We start from the raw sequence: 19550 nt of genomic DNA, 5'->3' as shown, positions 1-19550 counted from the left end.
CCAGGTGCAGTGGCGCACGCCTGGAGCCTGGAATCCCAGTGGCTGGGGAGGTTGAGGCAGGAGAGTTCAAAGCCAGCCTCAACAACAGCAAGGCACTAAGCAACTCAGTGAGATCCTGTTTCTAAATAAAAACAAAATAGGGCTGGGGATGTGGCTCAGTGGCCTAGTGCTCCTGAGTTCAAACCCTAGTACCCCCTCCCAAAAAAACAAACAAACAAAAAATGATCCTTTAGTTTCTAAAAAGTATGCGGTATTTTTCATTTTATTAATCAGTGGTGAAATAATAAGTATTCTGTGGGATAAATTAATTCAATAAAGAATTTCAACATTTTTCACTATGGAAAATACTCATACAATTTAGTTGTTCCAAAGAAATGGAAGTAGAATTCAATTTTTTTTTTTTTTTGGAGGGGGAGGGCAATATTAGAGTTTGAACCTAAGGGCTTCCTCACAAATGCTAGGCAAGAACTCTACCATTGAGCTATATCCCTAGTCATTTTTAAATTTAACTTTGGGACAGGATCTGGCTAAATTGCTCAGACTGCTCCTGAACTTGCAATTCTCCTGTCTTAACCTCCCTAGTAGCTGGGATTATAAGCATGCACCAATGCATCTGGCTACTAATTTTCTTTTTTATAAGAAATAATGACAAATATAATTTATGCTCTATAACTCATTTAAGTTACTTTCAATTAATGTATGACAAAAATTTAAGATGAATTTGTTTTTCACACTGCAATAATTAACACTAGCGAGTTATTTTGTACAGGTATGTGCATTATTTCATTTTAAAATAAATGAAATTTATTTATTTCTTTTTAAAGATTTGGCACTATCATTATTAGAGAGGCAAAGCAATTTGCCCAAGGTCACACAGGTATTAATGGTAAAGCCAACACTGGAGTCAGACATTTTGATTCCAGTTTTTGCTAAGTAAGTCAAAGAAATGCAAAGTAGTGTCTTTGTGAAAAAGGAGATATTTTGCTTATTTTGTCTTAGGAAAATTGTTTTTAAGTCTCTCTTAGGGCCAACCTTACTTCACAGAAAGCAAAGGATTCTAGATGTCAACAGATTTTGTGTCATTTTATAAAATGACATAGAAAAGATGGAATGGGGAAATTGAGACAGTGGATGCCTCCCCTTTCCAACACATTCATATACCAATTTGCCTTTTTTAAAATTTCCATTCAGGTATTCCTGGTGCAGTATCTCAAGCATTTCATATTCAAAAACCAGCTCTGGTATCTGGGCAACTGTAGGCAGTTGACTTGATCTCTCTGAGCTTCAGTTTTCTTACAAATTTGTTCAGATTATAAGATTATGTAAAGTGTCAGGAACATAAATGCTGAATAATTGAATGCTATGATTATTACTGCGATTATGTTGTTGTCATGTGTCCTTACCACAAAGGGTATGAGAGAGCTGAGTTTTTCCAGTACGAAATTCTGTGAAATATAGAAATGGTAGTAAAAACATGCAGAGTTAGTTTTTAGATATTTTCATTAAAAAATCAAACACAGACTCAAGATATTATTGTTCTATTTCCCAACTGTCAAATCTCACTCCAAAAGTACTTCTTGTGGGCTGGAGTTGTGGCTCAGTGGTAGACTGCTCACCTAGCATGTGAGGCCCTGGGTTTGATCCTTAGCACCACATAGAAATAAATAAAATAAAATAAAATAAAGGTATTGTGTCCATCTACAACCAAAAAAAAAAAAAAAAAAACAGGAAAAAATACCTCTTGTATCAATTCATACGTGGATTCTGCGCATATGAATACCAATAGTTACAAGAATAAGATTTTTTTCCCACAGAACTGTCTTTTAAATAAAAATTAATTTAAATTTAATTTATTCCATTTCCATGGGAATACTTACATAATGAAAGTTTAGGAGCCAAAGGAAAGGAAAGGAAAACCTGGGGTTCTCCCACTGAACTGAAGGAACTGAAGAGATCTCAAACTGGTGGCAACCCCTAGTAACCAGTAGAAGCAAATTCCCTCTATATTTCCTATCTGCCAATTTAGGTCCATTGAATTCTCATAAATTAAAATTAAACAATAAACTCACAAATATCAGTAAATGCAGAATAGGATAAGTCACTAGGCCTGGGTCAATAGAAATAACAAAAACCAGATTTGGTTCCCCAAGTCAACAAAAACAACAAAACTGATTTAGTTCCTCAAGGAGAGCAAATACTGAATTATCAAACATGGTATTTAATGTGCTATGCATGAACTGTCTTTAAAATGAGAGAATATAATCAGGGAAGAGAGAAACAAATCTCTTTGTTCATGGAACACGCATTGCCTAGATGTAAGATCAACCTCATTATTCAATTATCTTTTGAAGGAATAAGAGAAAAAAATTTACTCCCTTCTCTAGTAATCAGAGATAAAAGGATGAAAAATATCAATAAGAACCATCTGTTTTTAAAAAAAATTATTTTTTAGTTTTAAGTGGACACAATATCTTTATTTTATTTTTATGTGGTGCTGAGAATCGAACCCTGTGCCTCACACATGCTAGGCAAGCGCACTACCATTTGAGCCACATCCCCAGCCCCAAGAACCATCTGTTAATGGATGGATTTGCAGCCCCAAATGATCTTGTATCATAATTGAGATTTCATAATGTTAAAAAATAGGAAATTATTTGTCTATTTGTTGTTTAATTATCATTATTTTTAAAATACGTTTTTATTTTATTTTATTTACTTATTTATATGTGGTACTGAGTAATCAAACCCAGTACCTCACACAACCTAGGCAAGTGTTCCACTACTGAGTGAGCCACAACCCTGCCCCTGTTGTTTGTTTAATTATATGTGTGTATACAAAGATATGCATAAATATATATTTCATATAACAAAATATTAAGGTTCCACCTACCTCCAAAAGCTTCTGTGATTGCCATGCTTTCAATTCCACCTCCTAGCAACTTACTGGAAATAGAAAGAAAGCATTAGTAATAGGCATAGAAATAGGGATTTCAAGAAAGGAGAAAGAATTTGTATATTAGTTACCTGTCATCCATCCATCTATCTCACCCATCTATTTTTATAAACATGCACAGGAATTCTAGTCTGAATAAATGGCACTCTACCTGTTTAGTTCATAGGTTCAATATTGTGTATGGGCAGGTGGATCAACAAAGCAATTTTTTTTTTTTTTTGCATATGGGATTGAACACAGGAGCACTTAACCACTGAGCCCCAATCCCAATTTATTTTATTTTTTTATTTTGTGACAAGGTCTTGCCAAGTTGCCCATGCTGGCTTATAATAATTTGTAATCCTTTTGCCTCAGCCTCCTGAGTAGCTGTGATTACAGGCGCTCCACTATTCTTTTAAATTGAATTGCAATTAAAATGTAGGGTCTTTGTTTGTTATTGTTTTACAGTGCTGGGGTTTGAACACAGCTAGGGTCTTGTGCATTGTAGGGAAGTGTTCTGCCACTGAGCTACATCCCCAGCCCAATGATCTTAGTTATTAATTGGGTTTTTCAAATTGTGCAGGGACAATGTTTCTAAAAGTCAACTGACTATTCAATTTTTTAATACAATGAGAAACACAAAAAGCAATCTCCGGGCATGGTGGCCCATGTCTGCAATCCCAGCAGCTAAGGAGGCTGAGACAGGAGGACCGTGAGTTTAAAACCAGCCTCAGTAATGGTGAGGTGCTAAGCAACTCAGTGAGACCCTGTGTCTAAATAAAATATAAAAAAATAGGTCTAGGGATGTGGCTCAGCTGTTGAGTACCCTTGAGTTCAAACCCTGGTACCAAAAAAAAAAAAAAAAAAAAAGAAAGAAAGAAAAAAAAGAAACACAAAAAGCAGATATTAGGAGAATCCAGAGATTGTCATCATGTTTGGCTTATTTCACATAAACCAAATTTTAAGGACAACATGTCAGAATAGAAAATGCTTAAAGATGTTATAGGTAATATTAGCAGTCAGAAGAATAACTGCCAGGTTTTGATAGCATATATTTATTTGGTAACCCAATGTTTCAGGCATTTAATGTTCTTGATATGAAAAGAACTAAATTTAAGTTATGATTTCATTCATTCATCAAATACAACTAACATTGTGTTAACTGTGTTAATACCTGGTAGGAACACTTAAAAAACCTTGTAGTTTCTATTAGCAAGTCTTTGGAGATATGATCACTGATCAGACAAAGCCTTAGGAGTTATGGATGTAGTTTGGGAATTTGGGAATAATAGAGAATTTACTAGTTTAAGAGAGCAATTTAAATGTAAATTGAAGCAATGTTGGAAGTTACAAACAAACTTAGTGAGGGATACAGACTTCAATGAAGAACACAAAAATCTAGATACTGACCTGTGTAGCTTGAATCTAAAGGACATGTAAGCTGAGCAATCACCCCATTTGGAGGCTTCGCCCTTGGAGATGTAACAGGTCAGGCAACTACTAAAAGAGAGCTTTACTTGCCTCTCCTCATCTTGTAAAAGAATCACCCTGAAAGGCTATAGCTCTGAAAAATACCAGACACAATTTCTGGTTGATATGTAATACAATCAGGCTGCAAAGGTAACCCCAAAATTTGTCTAGGAGTGTACCCCAGATTATTTGGGGTAATATAATTATTTCATTTGTGAAACTCAGGAAAATACAGAATTAGATGTAGAAATAATGTTTTATATCTAAGAAGATTTTAAAATAGAGATAAAACTTAAAACCCACAACTTACTATTTTCATGATGATAAGTAATTTTCATGATGATTTTATATTTGTTCTTTGAGAACTTTTAAAATGTAAGGAAATTTGGTCTTTTTATAATAGCAGAATAGTCTCTGGATAATTAAATGATATAGAACTATGATTTTTTAAGTTGATAACTAAGTTCATAAACAGTATCTGAACATTTATGAGTGCCAAAGTCCCACTATATTTATAAGTTCATTGGTTTTCAAAAGATATTTAGGTAATTGGGAAGATCTTGCTTGTTAATAATTAGACAAAGTTCTTAAAGGAAATTATGAGAGCTACCAGTACCAAAATGAAGTCACTTATGTCAAACTAACAAAACAGAACCTGACAAGTCCACAGAATAGAAGTTCTCACACATACATGATTCAAACAAGACCTATTAAAAAACATTCCTCAGTAGACCAGTAATAGAACTTATTGGGAGAACTTCAAGACTGCAATGTTCTAGATGGAGTGCTTGTACAAGGATACATGCCTAGCAATGGCTGTCTCAGCCAATAAGCTAACACCAACTACAGTAACAGTCTCCTGTGACTTTTGATCTTTGTAAATTTTGGTTTCTTTTTCTTTCACCCACCCTCCTGGATACACCTGTGGCCTGCCATAGCTTGTGTACTCCAAATTGCAATTCTCTACTATTCCCAAATAAATTCATTTATTTTGGAGCGCCTGTCTCTCCATTTATTTTTAGACTGATGAAATACAATATACTAAATGTACAACTTCAAATGCTTGAGGAAATTTAGTTAACCATATCATAAAAAACCCTCTTTAAATTTACTAGATTTATAAAAGAACTTAAAAGTTTAAGAAAAATTTTAATGAATCAAATATTAATTTTAAAAAACTTAGCTCCCGAGTGATCTTTTCTGTGCTCAAAAGCAAACATCAATGAAAACTCAATATTAATTTATATAGCCCAAAGGTTCATAAGCCACCAGGCAGAGTAACTGGGGGATGTCAGATTGTCACTGGAATCAAATGTTTTATTGATCAACTTGATTTTCAACAATTTGCCTTGGGGCAGGATTTCCCAAAGACTCTTCCATGGGAGTTGGAGAGGAGGTTCTGTGGGGCAGTGCTGGGTTAAAAAGGTGTTTTGTCTTACTGAAGGATTTCACAGATCCTTTATTAAGCCAGAAGGCATGGTGAATCTTCAAGAAGAATATAGAGTAGATTGGACTTCGTAAACTTATTTTATTCATTATGTGTTTATTTAGTCATTCAACAAATATTTATTGAGAACCACTTTACCTTTGGTGAATAAAGCAAAGAACAAAAAATACTGAAATCCTTTGCCTCATGGATCTTACATTCTAGAGGGAGGTCAGAAAATAAAAGTAAAGGGCTGGGGAGATAGCTCAGTGATAGAGCACTTGGCTTAGTATATATGAGGCACCTCAAAAATTTAATTAATTAAGAAACATAAGTAGCATGTCAGACATTATTAAATGGTATGATTAAAAATAAGATGAGAAATGGGATAAATATTACAGAATTTAAAGGAGGGGAGCTTACATTTTCAAATAAAGTGATCAGAGAAGGCCTTCTTGAGATGTGACATTTTAGTAAAGGAGATATACAAGGACAGAGTATTCCAGGCAGAGGGGACACTGAATGCAAAGGCCATGATGCAGGTATGTATCTGATACATTCTAGGCAATGCAAACAGGCCAGTGTTTCAGGTACACAGTAAACCAGAAGAATAAAAGATGAGATTTGATTAGGGATTGGGGAAGACTTTGGCTTTTTCTCTAGCTAAAATGGGAAGTCATTGGAGTGTTTTGAGTAGAGTGTCACATTCTGATCTACATTTTAAAAGGATGGAGCAGGTGGTGCATGCCTGTAATCCAAGTGGTCTGGGAAACTGAGGCAGGAGGATTGCACTTCAAAGCCATTCTTGACAATTTAGCATGGCCCTAAGCAATTTAGTGAGATCCTATCTCAAAAAAAAGAAAAAAAAGTGCTGGGGATGTTGCCTAGTGGTTAAGCACCCCTAGTTTCAATCCCTGGTACCAAAAAATACATACTTAAGTAAAAAGATTATTCTGGTTCTTGTATCAAGCATAAACAGTAGGGGAAAGGTCTGAAAGAAACAGGTTAGTTAGAAGGCAGGATTTGTTAATAGATTATAGGTAGTGTGGGAGGTGGGGGAGAAGATACCAAAAATGACACCAAGATTTTAGGTCTGAAGATCACTAAAAAGATCTCAGATGAGGGACCTGCAGGAGGAGCAGATATAGGGCAAAGAGCAAAAGTTTGGTTTTGAATCTGTGAAGCCTGAGTTGCTCACTAAACATTCAAAATGGTGGTATATTTGACTATGAAATCCTTTTTTCTTGCCCTTTCTTATAAAGCCAGAGTTTTCAGGAATACTTTAATACTGCTTTTGTTGTAATTGCTCCTGAACACTACTCTAACTTAAAGACTAATTCTGCCTAGTAAGGTAGGCAAAGAGCCCATTCTAATCAATTTGCATGGGTTTGGGAAGATAATATGTCTTAGAAATCATAAAATAGTAAACAAAAAGGAATAAAATTATAGGAATAAGATTAAAATTGTCCCTGCTGAAATGCAAAACCAATCCTGTATTATTCTAAAATATTCAATCGAATAAGTGATTTTTTTTCTTTTTTGGTTACTGGGGATTAAAGCCAGGGTTGCTTTGACACTGACCTACATCCACAGTCACTGTTGTTTGTTGTTGTTATTATTATTATATTTTGAGACAGGGTCTCATTGATTTGCTAATGGTCTCACTAAGTTGCTGAGGCTGGCCTTGAGCTTGTTATCCTCCTGTTTCAGTCTCCCGAGTGTGGAATTACATGCATGTACCACCACATCTGGCTCCTAACAACTGATTTTTTTTTTTTTTTTTGAAGGTGGGTTTATAAGGAAAGAAACCCAGGCGCACTCAACAACTGAGAACATCCCCATTCCTTTTTTTAAAAAAAATATTTATTTTTTAGATGTAGATGGACACAACACAATGCCTTTATTTTTTTTAATGTGGTGTTAAGGATTGAACCTGGGCCCCGCCCATGCTAGGCGAGCGCTCTACCACTGAGCCACAATTCCAGCCCATCCCCATTCCTTTTTATTTTTTATTTTGATACAGATCTCGCTAAATTTCTCAGAGCCTTGCTAAATTGACAAGGCTGGTTTTGAACTTGTGACTCTCTTGTCACAGCCTCCTGAGCTGCTAGGATTATGGGCATGCACCACTGTGCCTGGCTAACAACTGATTTTTAAGTAAGCTCAAAAGGTGAAATGAAACTTTCTTCATCAGTGGAGAAGGAAAGGAAATGAAAAGTTAAACTGATTTTTAAAAATAGTTTATAGATTAATATAGACTGATTCAGAAATCACTTATATTTTGGGTCTGAATTTCTTGGAATAAATTTAATCCTATTCCTATAAGCAGTCTGCAATTTCTTTGGTTTGTATTTTTTGGGGAAAAAAACCAACAAGCTACTCCAAAAAAAGAAGCTATTTCTACTGATTATAGTAGAAATAACAACCAGATGAAAGAAAAGAAACATGGTATTCCAAAGATTGTACTTAGAGGTTATAAAAAATGTTGAGATACACACTCAAATTCTTGGCTCCCAGTGGTGATATGGAAAACCATCTTCCTCTTCTCACTATATTCAAATGCAGTCAAGAATCCTGGTTCCTATAGAAAGATAAAAAGACAGATTCAAAAAGGGTATAAGATAATGGTTTCAATTTCAAATGCTGGGGGTGCTGTTGCTCAGTGGCAGAGTGCTTGCCTAGCATGTGTGAGGCACTGGGTTCAATCCTTAATACCACATAATAAATAAATAAACAAATAAAATAAAGGCATTCTATACAACTACAACAATTTTTTTAATTTTTCAAATGCTACTCAAAACTATATGCTCAATTATCAAGGTCATCATTTGGTATGAGCTACAATTCTGACATCTTTGAAGGTAGACCAGATCATGGTTAAAAACACTAACTTTGAACCATCCTTCCTAGGTTCAAATTGTATCTCTGGTCCTTACTAGTTATATGATATGGGATAAATTACTTAATATTGCTGTAAATCAGTTTTCACTTTTGGGTCAAGTGGCGATAATAATAGTGTCTCATATGATAGCTATGAACATTAAATAAAATATAATCATGGCACAAAGCAGAATGGTATTTTTCTGAATGGTTCAGATGATTTTATTCTACATTATCATTTTTTTTCCAGCTCTAGAAGTTTCAAGGAGAACAGAAATACCTGTTTCCATGAATATATGACAACATTTTTCACATGGTAGATTTAGTACATATTTGCTAATTAATGAGCTACAACTTTACAGTGGTGGAACTGCACAGTGCAGTGGTGAAAGTGGATCCCTGTGTTGTTGAATATGTTTCCCTTTGTTATTCCATATGGTGATAATGGTTCTCAAACTTTGAAGAACTTAGGAGATGGAGGAACAAGCCCAGACCTAGCTTTCACTATGAAAGGATAAGACTTTGGGTGCAGAAAAAGAGGAGTTCTTTTCTTTGATGATGAAATTTAAGTTCCAAAGAAGACTAATATCTAAGAGCTATTAAGTAATAGTTTCTCAAACTGTTTCCTGGATACCGCTTTAGGGCTTCCTTAGACATGCTGGCAATTATGGAATTGAACTGTGGATATACTGCCAGAGTGGACCTGAAGCTACAGCAACTGGGAGGATTCAGAGTTCAGCTGGGTCTTCTCCAAGTTAAAGACCACAATGCTACTTGTATCTCTCTTCAGTCCTGCCTGTCTCCAAAGAAGGAAACCAAACGACTGTTGGTAAAGAGAACTTCTGGACTTGACTGGATTGAGACCCACACATACAAATGGAGAGGCTTGATCTTCTGCAGAAAGGGACACTTGGTGACTACTTTTGGTACATTCCTAGTTCCAGAGCTGGTACCCCTATTGGTCCCTAAGAGCTCTACACAAAAGCTTGGGTCAAAGGCATATATGCTTTTGCCTGACAGCTCATAGGCCATTCACAGTCCATGGGCCCAGTTGGAGAGTATGGGTACTTGAGCATCATCAGTGGCATCATCATGGTCATTTCTATCAGTCACACACATGTGGAACTAATCACTGCTAGCCTTTTGCTCACCAATGTGCTCATCAACTGGCCTATTATACCAGAAGAGGATCACTGCTTTGATACTGAGTGCTTTGCAACAGCCTTAGGTATGTTTCAGAAGACAAGATAAAAGTAAGAAGGAGGTTGTAAAAAAAATAAATGAGAGAAAGAAAGGCAGAGAAACAGAAAGTCAGAAGTAGCATAAAGGGAGACAAAAAGAAAAGTTTTGGTAAAAATAATTACCTTAATTAGTGTTCCAGGTCTCTTAATTCCCTACCACAATCTTTCAGAAATTGATTGATATTGCTTTGGAACCAAAATGATTAAAACATTAACTTAGGGATAATCACATATTATGATCTACAGAAATTCAGAATTCTCACATAATGAGAAAGGCTCATGAAGTCCTTCTAAACTAAAACAGCAAGAGTGGATTTTGCTTACGATGAGTTTGTTGGCAGCCTCTTTAATCTTGTCCACTTTGGCTTCTGAAAGCCCTTTGACATTGCATAGGGCTCTTCTTGTTGTCATCTGTATCCCTTTAATGGTACAGATTCCTACTGACTTCAGTTTCTTAATGTCAGCCACGTTCTGTAAATGGAAGAATGGGTACAACAGATTTATAAAATGCCAGCCTAAAAGGTTCCCATACTATGTATGTCATGTGCTTTTCTGTCCATCTCCTTCCATCATGATGCCATTTTTATACAAGCAACCAGGTGGAATACTGCTTTGATACTGAGTGCTTTGCAAGAGCCTTAGGTATATTTCAGAAGACAAGACAAAAGTAAGAAGGAGGATGGTAAAAAATATTTCCAAATGTTCTGGAAATATCTGAGTAGAACATACCCACCAGGCTGCCAAATGTTCTGGCTGTGCCCTGATTTCCCAAGAATGTTAGTGAGACCATGGCAATGTAACAGGGAACTCAAAAGAAAAGTCTGTTGGTGGAAAAACTAACAAATTTATCACACATCCACCCCCTCAGTTCAGTTCCTTCCTTCTACAGAACTTCATTATTAAAATGTTCTAAATTTTTTAAAGATTTTTTTTTCTTCTGCCCCAGGAGAATGCAAATAAGAAGATCACCAAAAGACAGGATTTTTTTTTCTTGCTTCTATTTTCTAAAATATAAAGATTTAGAGGGCTGGGGTTGTGGCTCAGCAGTAGAACGCTTGCCTAGCACATGCGAGGCCCTGAGTTTGATCCTCAGCACCACATGTAAATAAATAAAATAAAGGTATTGTGTCCAACTACAACTAAAAAAATAAATATTAAAAAAAGACTTTAGATAGAAGGCTCTCAACAGATAACATCAGCAGAGTTTTACTATCAATAATTACTGCTGAAATCCATCTAGTTTTAAGCCAGCCACCTGACAAACAGAATTAAATTTTGTGTTAATGGATAGAATAAATCTAGATAGATAAGAAGATTTATAATGATTTTAGAGCAAGTTCTTAATACCTCCAATTGGATTAGTGGTTCTGAATGAGGGACAATTCTGATTCCTGGGTACATATGATAGTGTCTGGTGTCACAGCTGCAGGACTGCTATTGGCATGAAATGAGTAAGTAGAGGCCATTTTTATGGAGTCATCTGGACATTACATGACCACAGCCATATGCAACATAAACTCTCCAGAATAATATCAGTTGTTTTTTTTTTTCTGCGTAATTTCCCAGCTTACCATAAATAGAACAAACCATTAGGGTGATATGTAGAGCTTTACAACTGGACCCTGGAATGTGTCTGACTTTTTGATATTAAAGCTAAGCCAGAAACATTACAGTTTGCATGAAGTCACTTTCATTCTAACCAAGTAAATACCCTCCTTCTAACCTAAATTACAGATATCTACTTGTGTTTTTGTCAGTAATTCCCCCAGTATATTGCACTTAGCAATCCTGGATCTGCCCACCTCTTTGCTAGGATCTCATGGCACCTTGGGTGTCACACTGGGACCAGGTTGTTCTGGAATACCAAGCTTGTTGCTCAACACCCTACAAAGCACAGGACAGCCCCTTGCCCCCAAATACACAAAGAATCATCCAAATGTTTATAAGGCTGATTCTGGGAAACTCTGAATTGGACAATTCAACATGGCATTGAAAAACTACTTACAATTCCATGTTTCTGTAATAGGTCAATGTCTTGAAACAAAGATTCCTAAAGGAAATGGAACAGAAAAGAAAAAAATAGAGTTTTGATTCTTTGTATCCAAATGTTACATATTTTTTAAAGAGCTAATTGAATATTAGACCTATCCCCAAATGTCTCAAATTCCACTTTTTTAGGCAGATTGTGGTGGTATTGATAACGTTTTTTCAAACACATCATTACATATTTAGAAGAGGCACCAACTTTGAAAGGTCTGCAAAGCCAATAACCTTTGCCACGGCTTCCCTAAAATTTTAAAACCTTTACCAAAAGCAGTGGGACATTTGACCCATTTTAAATGTTTTTGCAACATTCTTCCCCTCCAAATTTTGTTCTCCTTCTAGGACCAGACAGCTATTCAGTACCAATGTGCTTAGGCACCAGCATGGCCATACCAGTTAAGTTACTGAAATACTTTTGTACAGCAGGCTGGATGTGTATCTCAGTGGTAGAGCCCTTGCTTAGCATGCATGAGGGCCTGGGGTCTAGCCCAGAACTGCAAAAACAAAACAAACAAAAACCCTTTCAAGCCAGATGCTAAGTAGTTAATGTTAACATCCCTTGCCAATCAAACTGTTCATATTTGTAATGCATAACTATGTCTTATTTCTACTGTTTCCAAATATAGTAGCTAAGAGACAAGGAACTTCATTGTGTGTGTGTGTGTGTGTGTGTGTATGTGAAAGACTGAATATCTGTGTAACTTTCAACATATTTGTTATACCTCTTCATCTTGGAATCCTGGTTCTTCCTGTACAACTTGATCCTCTTTCATATTGAGTCAATTCTGGGAAAATAAGAAATATTTTTAAAGAAGTAATTATAGTTCATAAAGTTAAAAAAAAATCCTCTGCTTAGAAGACTCTTTGATTTCATTTCAAAGTCACCAAAGACCAGGACAATAAAAGAAATGCTTTGGAAAAACTAGGCTGATCTATCTTTTCTACTGGGCTTATGGCATCATTTTGTATGGTGGGGGGAGCATTGTGGAAGCTTAGTTTCTTCTTTCCTTAGCACTGTTCACTATTTATTGTCTTCCGATTTTCTATTGCAGTTAATGACTGAGGATATCTTTATTGTTTACTTGGAATGTGATTTAGAATTGCTTATTACTTTATTATTATTTGGTACCAAGGATTAAACCAAGACTGATTCTGGGAAACTCTGAGCCACATCTGTAACCCTTTAAGTTGCTTGGGGCCTTGCTAAGTTTCTGAGGCTGGCTTTGAACTCACCATCCTCCTGCTTCAGCCTCCTAGGTCGCTGCAATTACAGGCAAGTGCCACCACGCCCGCCAAAATTATTACTTTTAACTTTTTAGGCTTATGTTTAACAACACCTTAAGAACCTCAATATTGTGTCTTTCTTCTTTGTATTCCTCACTACCTCAAACTTAAGAATACGCTCGATAAACAGGTTTTGTTTTTCTCATATATAATGAATGCCTTCCTGCTTAATGGTAGTGAATAGGAACTCTGGTGACTTTCATAAATCATTTGCTATATTTTGCTTTGCAGTATTGACTAGTCTCATGATTCTGTATAAGTGGATACCCCATATAAGGTTAGGGCTGCAGGTGTAGTGGGCACACCTGTGAGTTAGGAGGATGGCAAGTTCTAGGTGGGGGGACTGGTAGGCAGTAAATAGCCTCCAGTTTAACACTGCAGATTTTTTTTTTTTTAATTATCAGGTTCTCTACAATAAAACCTGCCCCGAGTATCATTTTTCCAGGTCTCTTCCATTTCCTCGATGAACGGCAAAGTCGGGGGCTGGAGGCAGCTCAAAGCGGACCCGCGGCCACGGGGCGAACGAGGGAAAATGCGAGCGGGACCTTGGGCTGGCTGTCGCGACTCCCAGGACGCCACGGACCGTCTCCACCGAGGGACACCCACACACCCCCGTTCCTCCCATCTCACGGACAAAGGGCCCAGGACCGAGGTCCCCGCTGGCTTCCTGGCCGCCTCCCGCCCCGGGCCCGCCAGGAGGCCCGTGCAACTCGGCCCGACTCGACTCGAAACGCAACTGGAAGCCCCTCAAGACCCAGGTTCCCTCCCGGGCGTGGGGCGGGACCCCGTCGTCGGCCCAGGACCCGGCAACGACCGCCAGGGAAGGCCCTCAAAGAGGCGCGCTTTCCGCACACCTTGCGTTTCCCCTCAGATTCTCCACACGCTTTCCCCTTCTGTCACTCGACGCCCCCCAAACCCACAGTCTCCACGAGGTTTTGACGGTGAGCCCCCCAGCTTAGGTTTCCCGCCTTCAGCTCAGAATTTTAACTCCGACCCAGAACGCCAGGCTGACGACCCGCGCGTAGCTGACCCAAAGGTTTAGCGCCAACTGGGGAGAGGGGGCGGCGCGCGCTCGGCGTGGGCGGGGCGAGGAGCGCGGGGCGGGGCGCAGAGGGCGTGGCCCACAGTGGGCGGGTCAGAGGGCTGAGTAGGGGGCGTGGAAAGGACCACTGGGCGGGGAAAGGGGCGGGCGGAGAGCGGGGGCGGAGCCAGGGCAAGGGGCGGGGAGCCGGGGCTAGCGCTAGAGTAGCCTGCTGGGGTTGTCGCGCTGGGATGAGGCTGGGGCGACGTGAAGGAAGAGTGCTGAGGAGGGGTCTTGGTGGGAGGAGAGCGCTGGGCGCCCCTTGAGCTGAAGCAGGCTCGGGGATGGCGGCCCTTGGGATCGGGGCCGGGGTTGCTGAGCCAGGTGGCAGAGCCAGGTGGCTGGTGTGAGCGAGAGGTGACCCATCGATGTCTACCATAATGGGGACCTTGGGCTGGGAGGTCGGATGTGGTGGTCCGTTCCCCACGGGCCACGGCTTTCTTCACTCCAAGCGTCCCATACCTGGCTTCGTACCTCCGTGTTCCTCAATTCCCTAACTCTCAGCACGTGCCACTCTTCTCTGCGATTGACACGCCAAAGGCCCATTCAAGATGGAGCGTGCTTTTTCTTTGTCCTGGCTTGAAGTTTTAAATAGATCAGAGAAGACAAACATATTTTGATTCTGCCTTTAAATAGAAAATTTAGGCCTGCCTTCGTGCCAGCACAGCCAGCTCCTGCGGCCTCTTTCTTCTCCCCTTATGGGGACTAACTGGAGGAGCGTCAAGAAACATTTGAAAAAGCATCTGCTGAGGTAAAGGTTGCATAGAATCTTGGACGAGTATCTGTGCAAACAGTTCTTTGGGTTCAAGACCTGGTAGAGGGCGGCCTTTTTTTTTCTGAATCATTTTGATGAAATAAATAGCAAGCAATTCCCACAATTGCAGCTGGCATTTTGAACTCCCTCCCAGGTGGATTGTTTAAATAACTGCCGTTGCTTTTCAAAATCTGTTATTTTCCAGAAATACAACCTGTCCCTGTTATATGGAAATTAATGCCCATTTTGGAAGGAACTGGTTATGATAGGCTTTCACTCTGGAGTCCTCACCTAAAATAATTATAGTAAGTTTTGAGCAACTTGTGAGATGAAGACATCAACAGACTACGGAAGAGCTGTAAAGAGCACAGCAAGATGATTTAGGGAAATCTAACATATGTAGTTTGGTGTAGTGACAGCTGGGAGAGAGAAATGTTCATAATATTTGAAGGTTGTGTGTAGTACACTTAAAGAAAGAAACTGAAATGAGCTTGGTAATGACAAATTCATGAAGTGGGGATAGAATCTTGTTGGGGTATCATATTGATGGCTATATACAACTTTTAAAATATTTTAAAACAATGACAAGCCCTGGAGGAGTTAAAAAGTGCATGGGAAGTCCTTTTCAGTCAAATCAGGGCCAAAAATACATGAGTCTTTCATATCATACAAAAATTCTGAAAATGATGTAGGTGGCCTTTCAAATTAGTGGGGAAATGATGAATTCAGTGAATGGTGTTGGAATGACTAGGTAGCCATCTGGAAGGAAAATAAAATTGGAACCATATTTCACACCTTATATCAAAATAAATTCCAGATGGATCAAAAAATCTAATCTGAACAATATATTAATAAATGTACTAGAAGAAAACATAGGGAAGTTTATTATTTCATAGCACACAAAAAATCTCTTTATCCCAAAACTCTGAAACCATAAAGATATTGATAAATAACCATGTATTTATCATATACCATATATACATATATATTTAAATCCTTCATGGCAAAATGCAACTTTCCTACCCAAGATATGGAGCATGGCAAGTGAGAGCTTTCATGTTAAGTAGTAACTAGATAATATAGTTCACCTAATTTTTAAAAATCCTTCAGGGAACCCCAATTTCTCCAATTCTGTGTCATTTTTGTATTCTAAAAATAAAACAGGCCAGGTATGGTGGCACATGCCTGTAATCCCAGCAGCATGGAAAGCTGAGGCATGAGGATCACAAATTCAAACTAGCCTCAGCAAAAATGAGGCGCTAAGCAACTCAGTGAGACCCTGTCTCTAAATAAAATATAAAATAGGGCTGGGGATGTGGTGGAATGCCCCTGAGTTCAATCCCCAGTAACCAACACCCCCCCCCCAAAAAAAAAAAAGAAAGAAAGAAAGAAAAGAAAGGAGGCAGTGGGGATAATCATCAGTGCCTGAATTTTAAACCATTACACTTTACTGCCCCTCTGTGGACAATCACCTTATAACCAATAAAGGCACATGATTCCAGTGGGTATAGTTAGTCTCCCTCAAACTGTTGCCTGTGGATTTACATTCTTGGAGTTTCAAGAGGTGAAATTTCAAAAATGCTTTGATAGAGAGCTAAAGGAGGAGCAGGACATGGTCGCACCTGCCTGTAATCCCAGAAGGTTGGAAGCTGAGGCAGGAAGATCATGAATTCAAAGCCAGTCTCAGCAACTCAGCAAGATTCTGTTTCTAAATAAATATATTTTTTTGAAAATATATTTTTGAAAATATGTGGGGATGTGGCTCAGCGCCTCTGTATACAAATAATATATAATTTCTGTATAGAAATAATCTATACAGATTATTTCTTTCATACCAATCCCTGGTACAAAAGAAAGAAAGAGAGAAGGGCGGGGGGAGGAAGCAGAGATTGTTATACACTAAGTGTCACTTGGTAGATCTTTTCTTAAACATGTTTAATTCATTCAGAAGATATATATTGATATGTATTTGTCAGGCATTGTGCTAGGCATTGGGTGCTAGGTTTAAATAACAAGATGCCAGCCCTAGAAAGGACCACAGACAAGTACAGAGGCAATCACAGGAAGTGCTACTGTCATGGCTTACCCTCAGAGTGGACCTCTCTTCTGTCCATTGATCATTAATTTTCCATGAATATTTCCTTTTATATTAAAGAGGTAAAAATTTCCAGCCCCATCTCTCTCCAGAGGGGCAGAAATACTAGCTGCCCCTATTGAACTCCACTTCTTACATTTGGGGATTTTTCTTTTTCTTTTTTTTTTAAAGAGCGAATGAGAGAGGAGAGAGAGAGAGAGAGAGAGAGAGAGAGAGAGAGAGAGAGAGAATTTTTAATATTTTTTTTTTTTTTTAGTTCTCGGCGGACACAACATCTTTGTTGGTATGTGGTGCTGAGGATCGAACCCGGGCCGCACACATGCCAGATGAGCGCGCTACCGCTTGAGCCACATCCCCAGCCCCATTTGGGGATTTTTCATTCCACACATGCACAGAAGAACAGCTGTCTCATTACATGAAATTTTACTGAAAGCATTGCAGTAAATTAAAATATAGGTAAGTTCAAGGCAGTTTTTAAAAGTTAACATTCAATTTTCTGAAAATAAAAACTTTAGTTCTTCTTAAGCCTTCAATAATATTTAATTGATAAATCTAATACATTTTAATAATTATTTCTAAGGGGAACTTTGATTAACATTTAATCAACTCAAATTTAACAGACCAAACTCCTTCAAATGAATGGTTCTATTTATATCAACTTAAATTACATTCTTTTTTTTTTTTTCCAGACTTAAGCTTGTGATCTTCCTGCCTCAGCCTCCCATATGCCTGGGATGGCAGGCATACACCATCATATCCAAATTATATTAAGAAATTTAAATAGGGGCTGGGGATGTGGCTCTAGCGCACTCGCCTGGCATGCATGCGGCCCAGGTTCAGTCCTCAGCACCACATACAAACAAAGACGTTGTGTCCACTGAAAACTAAAAAATAAATACTAAAAAATTCTCTCTTAAAAAAACAAGACAAACAAACAAAAACAACCTCAGAGCACAGCTAGTGCCAGCTGATGCTTTAATAAGTCTAAGTTAACATGTAAAATGAGATTGCTGGTGGGAGAGATTTTAAAATTAAAAAAAAAATTAAATAGTAGTATTCACTTTAGTATATTTGAATTTCTTCCATTGCTTGGTCTGATCGAAAACTTTCATACCAATTAAACCACTCCACTGAAGTCTAAGAGAGCAACTCTCAAGTCCTCATAAATATTCCATAACTTTGCAAAATTATCTTACCCCTTTCAACTAAAAATAACTAATCTAAACCCAATTAATATGTTTTAATTTGGAATCAGAATGATCTGGAGATCTCACATTTAATAAATCATTTAAACCAATATAATCACTTTAAATATAAATATACAGATTATTTCTAGCTGGCACGAATCACTTTATCCTGTCTAATTCTGAACTTCCACCTTACCCATAAAGAACTGGTTTACATTTTCAAATTACTGGTCCCCACAACTGGACCTACCAACCAAACTGACCAGAGCAGTCAGGCGCCGGGTTTCTGTTCTCGCGACTAAAAGGTTCAGGGGTCACTCCAGTTAAACTGGGCTAAGTGGGCTAACTTGGCTGCACGAAATAACCACACAAGAGACACAAATACCTTTTTCTTTGGGGTCACTGTGACGGTTCCTCTGACCTTAAGGGTCCGCAGAAAGAGAGAGAGAGCTAGAGCACAGCGCTGACCCCTTTTATTGAGGAGAAGCTATTCAAATGAGGCAAGGGGTCAGGTTTCAGGGGGCTGAGTATCTTCATGATGTCCACTGTCAGCAGGTTGACTGACACCTGGGTAGGCCACACCCAAGGGCACAGTAAGAGAAGGGGACACCACACAAGGCACTTCCATGGAAGATTCTATCCTAAACAGGGCAAAGGGTTATATTACAAAGAAACAGGTGAGCATAGCTTCACCCATGGGGCTGTAGCAAGACACACCCATGCTGGAGACACCGAGCCTCACACTCAAGAAGGGTGCCACATTTCTGTGACTGAGAGCCTCAGCACCCAGCCAGGGAGTGTAACTCAGTAACGTGTAAGGTTGGCCTCCCACAATCAGGACATGAAATCTTTGGCGATGTTAGTTCAGAAGGACTTTTTGAGTGTGCTAGGATTTTAAATTGTTTACCAAATGTACATTTTCCCACAGTCCAAGGGGAAATCTTTTTAAGAAATTAAATTCTGAACAGGGAGGGTTTTCTCATGGAGACAGTCTAGTTTCTAACCTGGTTCTTCGCCTTCCACTAACTTCCCTCCTGAAACCTGTTTTCTTTCTCTGCCTTGTAAATCTCTACTTAGCTTTGGGTACTTTCGCCCATGTTTAAAATGAGGTTGGTCTTTTTTAGCAGGATACATTCCTCTCCACCCCACAGGGTGTG

General features: G+C 38.5%; 1 protein-coding gene across 1 annotated transcript in view; it reads right to left on the bottom strand.

Annotated features, from left to right (window-relative positions):
* Window positions 1–14329, bottom strand: part of Dmc1 (DNA meiotic recombinase 1) — a 35944-nt gene extending 21615 nt beyond the window's left edge. The window contains exons 1-7 of the mRNA XM_021724371.3: window positions 14131–14329; window positions 12715–12777; window positions 11955–11999; window positions 10274–10420; window positions 8327–8409; window positions 2891–2943; window positions 1404–1445 (exon numbers count right to left, since the gene is read on the bottom strand). Coding sequence (XP_021580046.1) covers window positions 1404–1445; window positions 2891–2943; window positions 8327–8409; window positions 10274–10420; window positions 11955–11999; window positions 12715–12765 — 421 coding nt within the window. The 5' untranslated portion in view covers window positions 12766–12777; window positions 14131–14329. The remainder of the gene's footprint in view (window positions 1–1403; window positions 1446–2890; window positions 2944–8326; window positions 8410–10273; window positions 10421–11954; window positions 12000–12714; window positions 12778–14130) is intronic.
* Between the last annotated feature and the right edge of the window lie 5221 nt (window positions 14330–19550).

Source organism: Ictidomys tridecemlineatus, chromosome 6 (genome assembly GCF_052094955.1).
Source record: "Ictidomys tridecemlineatus isolate mIctTri1 chromosome 6, mIctTri1.hap1, whole genome shotgun sequence".
NCBI classification, from domain to species: Eukaryota; Metazoa; Chordata; class Mammalia; order Rodentia; family Sciuridae; genus Ictidomys; species Ictidomys tridecemlineatus.
The sequence above is the reverse complement of the archived record's forward strand: the minus strand, read 5'-3'. Positions and strand labels throughout refer to the sequence as shown.